Source organism: Sinocyclocheilus anshuiensis, unplaced genomic scaffold (genome assembly GCF_001515605.1).
Source record: "Sinocyclocheilus anshuiensis isolate Anshui unplaced genomic scaffold, SAMN03320099.WGS_v1.1 scaffold257, whole genome shotgun sequence".
In the NCBI taxonomy this organism is placed as follows: Eukaryota; Metazoa; Chordata; class Actinopteri; order Cypriniformes; family Cyprinidae; genus Sinocyclocheilus; species Sinocyclocheilus anshuiensis.
The window spans coordinates 2,910,970-2,919,778 of NW_015539889.1; the positions used below are offsets into that span (position 1 = coordinate 2,910,970).

The following is an 8,809-nucleotide window of genomic DNA, read 5'->3' on the forward strand; positions in this document are numbered from 1 at the left end:
GGGACAGACAACACCAAATAAGACTCACAACTGACACACACACACACACACACAGAGTGCTTGCTGAATGACAGAAAGCTGACGCTGGTCTCACCGCACGTGCTTTTATAGCTTCCTGGTCATTACGTCACCCGCCCGTGACGTCTCGCCCATCTATTGGTCTGATTACACACGAGGTTCAGAGCCCGTCACGCTGAAGGGCGTTCCCCTAGCGTTTTCCGACGCAGCTCGAGTTCCTGAAGAGGAACATAGTGTTTTAAGTTTGTTGTTATGGCACCATCAAACAAGACCATAATTTTTGTGATCACTGCAAATAGTAAAATCTTTAAAATGTAAATATCTAAAATAAATGTCTTATTGAAACAGATGTTCTGTAATTACATTCAAAGGTATAAAGAAATGAAAAACATGATCATAATATAGCAGCAGATTTCCTGAGGTTTTGATTGGCAGTTCCAGTGTTGATGACATCATGCCGTGTTGTTGTTGATGTCCATCCGGCTGATGAGCTCTGTGACGAGCGCCTGCAGCGTCTCTGAATGCATTTTGCTCACTTCCAGCACAGCTTCATGATTGACAGACTCATTGTCCTCATAGCTTTTCACTACTTTGTTAGTGATGAGGGAGAGACCAAAGACTCTCATGCCACAATGACTGGCAACCAACACTTCTGGTGCAGTACTCATTCCTTTAAAGGCAAATTAGACATAAATTAAAATTAAAATGCATAATTATGACAATATAACAATATGACTTACAATTTCTATACAATACACAGTTGTGTATCAACCTAGCAATTTGGCCATAATGGCCAACTGGCTTTTTATATGACTGCTTACCAACTACAAATATAAATGCACTTGGAATATTGATTTAAGTTTAAGAAATTAATATATTATAATATATTAATATAATACATTATATTAATATATTAAATCTATTATGAATATGATAAAAATCTATAATGTCACAGCATGATACAAGATATGCGAAACTAACACAGCTGTGCAGGAAATCAGTAGCCTGGCACAGTGGCAAATATACAGCTTAACGGTCATGACAGACAAATATGTGACCCTGGACCACAAAACCAGTCATAAGGGTCAATTTTTCGAAATTGAGATTTATACATGATCTGAAAGCGGAATAAATAAGCTTTCCATTGATGTAACCCCAGCGACTTAAGGCTGGTTTTGTGCTCCAGGGTCACATATTTGTCTGCGGAATGCAGTGACTGACCAATCAGAATCAAGTATTCCAGAGAGCTGTGCAATAAAGGAGCTTATTCATCAGGCAGAGAAAAAAAACTAATATTCAGCACTTTTAGGGACATTTAAACATAAAAAATAAAAACAAAAACTAGGTATGCATGATATATTGGTTTTAAGTCAATATTAGATTAATTTATTGGTATTGATCGGTATTGAATATTTAATTGTGCATGCTAATATCCTCTATTTTTACATTTAATAAAACACTAATAGTTTAATAATGCAGTTAAATATAATCGTCATCCAATCTCTATATGAAATATGGAAGCCATTGACTTCCACATTATTATTTTTTTCCATGCAATGGAAGTCAATGGCTACCAGCAACTGATTGGTTTTCAACATTCTTCAAGAATATCTTGGAATTTCCAGAAGAAACTCATACAGGTTTGGAACAACTTGAGTAAATTATAAAAAAAAAAAAAATTTTTGGGGTGAACTATCTCTTAATGAAAGTGTTGCTAAGTTACATCATCAGTCAAAGTTACAGCCTAAGCTGGATTTTTTGAAAAGCTTAAATGCCCATTCATTGTTTAAGCAATTTAAAGATTTGGATTAGATATGAATTGTATTGATTTTACGAAACGAGTCATCAGCTTACCAACTGCATCCACTCCCAGTCGGTGCAGAAGGCGGGCCTCAGCTATGCTCTCAAAGTTGGGTCCTCCCACCATGCAGTAGACGCCCTCTTGAACACACTGGGAGACACCCATGCTCTTACAGATGTCGAACGCCATCTTCCGTAGGCTTTTGTCATAGACCCCAGACATGGGCGGAAATCGAGGACCAAACCTTGACAGCGACCGATAAATGATTACATTCCTTTTACTGGGGATTCTAATGAATGAACGCTTTTTAAACTCACTTCAACATGCACACTGATACTCACTTATCATCATTAGGGCCATTTAGAGGGTTCAGTCCAGCAAGTCCAGGGAAGTTAATGTGGTCACGTATGATCATAATATCACCACAGCTATACCTGTCTGCTAATGACCCTGCTGCATTAGTGACAATCAAGGTTTCGACACCCAGAAGCTTGAACACTCTTACTGGAAAAGTGACCTGAGGAACACAAGCACAAATTCTGGTAACTGTTAATCCATTTTCAACATCCAGTGCCTTTGTAATAAACCTTCAAGAGCTTGTGAGTGTACTGTACAGGCATGCTATCAATAAGCCTTTTTAATCTAACTGTCTAACCACACACAATTTTCACTGAATGGTACATTGTGCTCTGATATACAGCATGTGACTCAAATCAGCATGACCAGGATGGAGCGGAGTGAATATACTGTGCGGGCATCCAAAAAGAAAAAGGAATCTCCTTAGTCTATCATCATTTTAGACTGCAGCATGACACAGCATGTATAGAACAGTGTTTTGGGGATACTTTTGGAATGCAATATAATTCTGTTATATAATATAATTCTATTTGTGACACATGATGAAACTGTCAAGATAGACAGATTTTGTATTAACCTGAGTCATTAAGCAAATAAAGCCTGATGGGACTGTGTTAAACCGTGTTAGCTCAAGAAAGATACATACTTACCAAGGTGAACTGAAGTGAAAAAATATCACTGAAAAGTTTAGGGTCAGTAAGATTTTCTTTTGAAAGAAATTAATATAGTACTTTTATTCAGCAAGGATGCATTCAATTGATTAAAAGCGATAGTAAAGACATATATAAGGTTACAAAATATTTCTATTTTAAATAAATGCTGTTTCCCAAAAAATATTAAGCAGCATTACTGTTTTTAGCATTGATAATAATAAGAAGAAGTATTTCTTGAGCATCAAATCAACATATTAGAATAATTTCTGAAGGGTCATGTGACACTGAAGATTAAAGTAATGACTGTTAAAAAATCATTTTATATAACAGAAATAAACGTAAAAATATATTCAAATAGAAAACAGTTATTTATTAGAGATCTATTTTACAATATTACTGTTTCTACTGTATTTTTGATCAAATAAACACAGCCTTGGTGAGCATAAGAGACTTTTTCCAAAACAATATAACACCAAATGTTTGAACAATAATTTATGGAAAAGAAGGATGGCATGAAAAGATCAAACCTTGCTTAGCGAGTGTCCCTCATACATGTGGAATCGGCCCTGCATGCACACACAGGTCTTCCCTTTGAGCTCTCCAAAAACCAGCCTTCCAGCATGACCCTTCACTGTTTGAATATACAAACACTTAGTCAAGACACATTATCACATACAACATAGACTACAAAAATGTTTTTATAATTTTGTTTTAATCCATTTAACATCACAATACTGTCAACATTATTCAAGTTGCAACTTGACTTTCTTTTCTCTCTGATTTAATCAAAAATGGTCAAAAAAGTGCAATGAATCTGCTGGTTGTAATCTTGGCACTTTAAAATTTAAGGCGCCATTTAAACCAAAATTCTTGATTTCTGTAGGTTAAAAAAGTTTAACAGTGTAACATGCTAGCATAATATACATTTTTTTAGCTAGTACTTTATTTCTGCAAATGGACAAAAAAACTGATGCAAATACATTGTTACATGCTCTGAGCTGCATCTTACCTGTGCTTTGAGGAAAGCCAGGGATGTCCGAGTATTTGAACGAGTCTTGGCATTTGAGCGCATCCGCAAGCATTCCCAGTCCAGAACCGCAGACGATGGCTACTTTAGGTCTGTGTTGTGTCTGGGACAGCAGCCAGTCTGCCGTTCTCTGATAGTCCTCATGGCTGGTGATGAGAAAACATCAGGTTTATTAAACTGACTCTATATTCATTATAAGGAATTGTGAAATTTAAAACATCAATTCAACTAAAATAAAACAGGCAATTCATTTGCTGCACATTGTGGTCTGTTCCATAACAGTTTTTAAAATAGCCCATATTAGGTCTATTGTGACTAATACAAAGTATTATATTGACATTATTGATTAAATATGGCAAATATCCCTTTGCTTGACCAGAATCATGTTTTATACTGTGAAATGACATACAATACCCAGAATTCAACAGCATTAAACAGAGCTACACTTTTACATTTTTGACAAAAAGTACCTCTATGTATGATATTTTCCTTCATATACACAATCCTAAGATGGAAAGAAAACTGACCAGATTTGATCTTTACTATGCATGTTGGTCTTGTGTGTTCGTCTTGAAGAAAGTTCCAAACCGAAGAGTGATCCTGGTGTGTGAATGAGAGAGTAGCTCTCTCCATTTAAGTAAAGCTAATGCCTGACCTCACTAACACACACAAACGCTCTGATTGGTTACAACTTAGTATTATAGTTTAGTCATGCCAAATGAAATGTCTTGTAATTTGTAGGTGTGTCTGAGTTTAAATATCAGAGGCAAGCTACACTTTTAATCAGATTTGGGGGATGTAAGCTTTTAAACCACATAAGAAAGTCTGGATACATTACAAATTCAAAGTTTAAGTGCATCACAAAGGGATTTTTTTTTGTTGACAATCATAATAACCAGAAATGATCAATTGAGAAGAAAGCAGAATTAATAAAAATAAAAAGAACAACATCTGACTATAGGTAAATTAGACACATTAATTTTCTACTATACTGCCTTTGTTTCCTAGTTGTAGGTATTTTCTAATGTATGCTGAAATAGATGATCAGTATTCTTACTTTTCAGTAAAAGTTTGCAAAATGTACATGTAAAATCAGGCCGACATAATGCAGGTCACAAAGTGTGTATAGATGCAAAATTAACTGCATTAAGCTAACTGAGACTTGTTATTGCACTTGCATATCATTGCTCTTTTGTTGATTTTAATTGCTTCCATTGTCCTCATTTGTAAGTCGCTTTGGATAAAAGTGTCTGCTAAATGTCTAAATGTAAATATATGCAGTATGAGATCTGCCAATGGGTCAGGCTCGAGTTCTGCCACAGGATCCGTAACATGTGAAGCCCATTACCAGGGGTACAGACTCCAACCCAAATCTAAAGCACAGGACCAGAAAAATTTAATTTGGGGACCTCACAAGATTCGTCTGATTGCAAGCAATTTTCCACTTTTAGATGCAGACCCAAAGGCTTGTAAAAACATTTCAAAGGTATAATGCAACTTCTTTTCTCTTGACATTACTATTATTAAGAGAAATGCATTTCACACAGTGGTTGACCCAACTTCTCATTGGCATGCTCTTGAATTGTCCTTGACCAAAACCAAACACTGATACAGCACTTTGTTTCCCACACATTCTTTACTTTTAGAAACAGGATCTGTAAGAAAAAAAAAACACACAGCACATATGGAATATTGATTTGAGTTTTAGAAAAACTAAAATCAAAACTTTTAAAAAAAGAAATACAATTATTTTATGTCACAAGAGAAAGACCAGAGCGTGATACAAGATATGTGAAACTAACACGGAAATGTAGGAAATCAGTTGCCTGGCACAGCGGTCAATACAGTTTTACGGTCATTACAGAAAAATATTTGTCAGCGGAATGCAGTGATTGACCAATCAGAACCAAGTATTCCAAAGAGCCGTGCAATAAAGGAGCTTATTCATCAGGCAGTGAAAAAAAATAATATTCAGCACTTTTAAGGACATTTAAGTATAAAAATAAATAACAACAAAAAGTCAGTATCAGGTTTTGTATTAGTCAGCATTGGATATTTTTTTTGTTAAATGTAATCTTTAGCAAATCTCAATATCTATTTTATACATTATAATAGTGTGATGCCTAAATTCACTTGTAGCAGTTAAAATAAATTATATTATTTATGTATTTTTTAGTGTTTTATTTTTCATTTATTTAGACAAATACTGTCTGGTTATTGGCCATAGCAAGAAAATAATTATCAGCATACTGTATCAACAAGAATTTTAATATCAGTGTATCCCCAAACAAAATTGATCACCCAAGAAAAACAGAACCAACTGAATCTGAAAGCAGCATTTTGATTTCAAGAGCAGACGCAATCCTGTAAACGAGGTCATTTCTATGAGGAACATTCGGCTCTAAACAATAATATTTAAATTTTCAGCATTGCTCTCTCACATACCATCAGTCTGACAATGCGCACCAGAGTCAAGATAGCTTTCAGACACATGAACACCTTTTGTCCCAAGAGGACATGGAAAAATGTGGAAAAATGCATTCCCGGTCACATCTAACTAAGCTCATGTGAGTGATACAATGTAATCAGACAGATAAAGAGAAAGTCAGAGAACAACAGACAGAGAGCGAGAGCGTATCCCTCTCTCTGTAACTACATTAACAATGTTGAGTGCCAAGCATACCCCATGCATCTTGCTCTCTCTCCATCTGCTCAGATGTAATCTGTAGCGTATCAGGCACATGTGATTTCACCCACTGGAATCTGATTGCCCAATTCAATCATTATTAATGGATTCTAAATAAAAACACAAAATATGAGAGGAAATTAAAAAACTCTACTGTATTGTAACATTTGATGTAAATACTGAAATAGCATCGGGGCAGATTAGGAGAAATGTAGCATTACATCACTTGCTCACCACTGGATCCTCTGCAGTGAATGGATGCCATAAAAATTTGAGAATTAAGCAGTATTATGGATAGAGGACTGGTATTTAGCCAGAAGCAACAGTTTGAATTTAAAAACGTCTTAATAATGGATTTGTTTCTTATAAACATGCAGCTGAGCTTTTCGCTTCACAAGTCATTAATTGATGGACTGGAGTGGTGTGGATTACTGTGATGTTTTTATCGGTGTAATGTGCAGGGTCTTTAATGGCAAAACAAGGAAACAAACAACAAAGAACAGGAAACAAAACCACATGCAAAAGGACACCATTATATTCAACAACTGACAAGGCACAAGAGAAACACAAGGGCTATTTATACAGAGGAGAACAAAAGGAACCAATGAGTTGCTGTGGGAACTAACAAGGAGTGGGTGTGGTCCAATGAGTAGCTATGACAACTAATGAGTGTTAACTATTGGGACAAACAAGGCACACAGCAGACAGGGGCAGAACACACACTGGGAAACCATCTCAGGTTACGCATGTAACCACGGTTCCCTGAGAACGAGACACTGCGTCCTCTAGCAATCGCTATGGGGAACGTCTTCGGCATGACCTGTGTCTGAAGCAAACAGCTAAACACAACAATAACATTGGCCGGCGGAACTGCTTCAGTTTATGGCAGTCAGCGGAAGTGAGAGAAAAGTGTTTATTATGTTTGAAATATGGATATTTTTCTTACAAAAACACATGGATTCACTACAGGAGGCCTTTATTCACCTCCCGGAGCCGTGTGAGGCACGTTTTATTACGGATGCACGCACTTTATTTGACGACTTGTGGACTGTTCAACTGCATCGCCCGCTGACTGTAATGATAGAGCTTGGAATAGCCAGGACAATTTTTAATATAGCTCCGACTGGATTCGTCTGAAAGAAGAAAGTCATATACACCTAGGATGCCTCGAGGGTGAGTAAAGCACAAGCTAATTTTCATTTTTGCGTGAACTAACCCTTTAAGAGAAGATGTTTCTCCCATTGAGAAATAGCAAGCCAGTGTCTCTTCAATAGGAGGCATCCTCTCATATCCGTGTTCACTCATCCCCTCAATATTGGCATAGGTAGTATGCTGGAATCTGTGGATGTGTGAAGAAAATGGATTATTCCAAGCCTTCTCGATCCCCACATGGAGATCAGGAAGGAATGGAAGGCTCACTTGAGCTGGAGAGTTATGATCAGAGAGGTAACACTTGTCCAAACGGACCCGAACAGTTTCCTTCTTGACCCGCCTCCACGGCAAGCCTCGCCGTGGCACGTTCCATAACCTCCAATAGCTCAGCATATGCAGGGCAGGAGGGCTGAGAGGACTCAGTCTTAACTTCTTTGTCCTCATCAGCAATCTCCTGCTTTTCCTTACCAGAAGCCAGCAGAGCACTAGCCACTGGATCAGAGAATGTGAGAGAGATTTCTCACATCCTCTGAGCTGACGACCGTGAAAGAGAAAGATCCCTCTTTAGCTCATCAGCCAGGTCTACCTGAGAATCCCACAACCTCATTCTCCTCCGTGCCTCATCAGCGGCGGGTCCTAAGCCACTTAGAGAGGAGAGACAAACGAAAGCGGAGCTTTGTCATTGAAAAATGCTCACAATGAATGCAGATTGCCCCCTTGAGGACATCGCATGCGTGCTCTTCGCCCAAACATAAGACGCAAAGATTGTGTGTGTCATCAAGTGTCAAATAACGAGGACACGGATCCGCACACTTCATAAGCATCTTACTAGTGCTCACCATAGTGTAGTAGAAAGAACAGCATTCTTACCAGAATGCACGCTTCAAACAAAACAGTCCCTGAAGACGAAGAGGATGACGTGTTCTATTGGCACCCTTTTATACTGTGGTCATGCCGACAGTGATGTCATAGGCTGTCGCCGGCCAATGTTATTGTCGTGTTTAGACGTTTGCTTCAGACACCGGTCACCTGAGCATCCGCTAGAGCAGTGTTTCCCAACCTTTTTTTAGTCGCGGCACCCTTTGGAAATTTTAACAAACTTGTGGCACCCTACA

General features: G+C 37.7%; 1 protein-coding gene across 1 annotated transcript; it reads right to left on the minus strand.

The window, feature by feature from the left end:
• Positions 1-453: 453 nt before the first annotated feature.
• LOC107685744 (purine nucleoside phosphorylase-like) lies at positions 454-4,452 on the minus strand. Its single transcript, XM_016482445.1, has 6 exons — positions 4,384-4,452; positions 3,839-4,002; positions 3,357-3,460; positions 2,161-2,336; positions 1,873-2,063; positions 454-688 (listed from the first exon to the last, which is right to left on the minus strand). The coding sequence occupies exons 1-6, from the start codon at positions 4,404-4,406 to the stop codon at positions 471-473; spliced, it is 876 nt and encodes a 291-aa protein (XP_016337931.1). The 5' UTR covers positions 4,407-4,452; the 3' UTR covers positions 454-470.
• Positions 4,453-8,809: the final 4,357 nt, after the last annotated feature.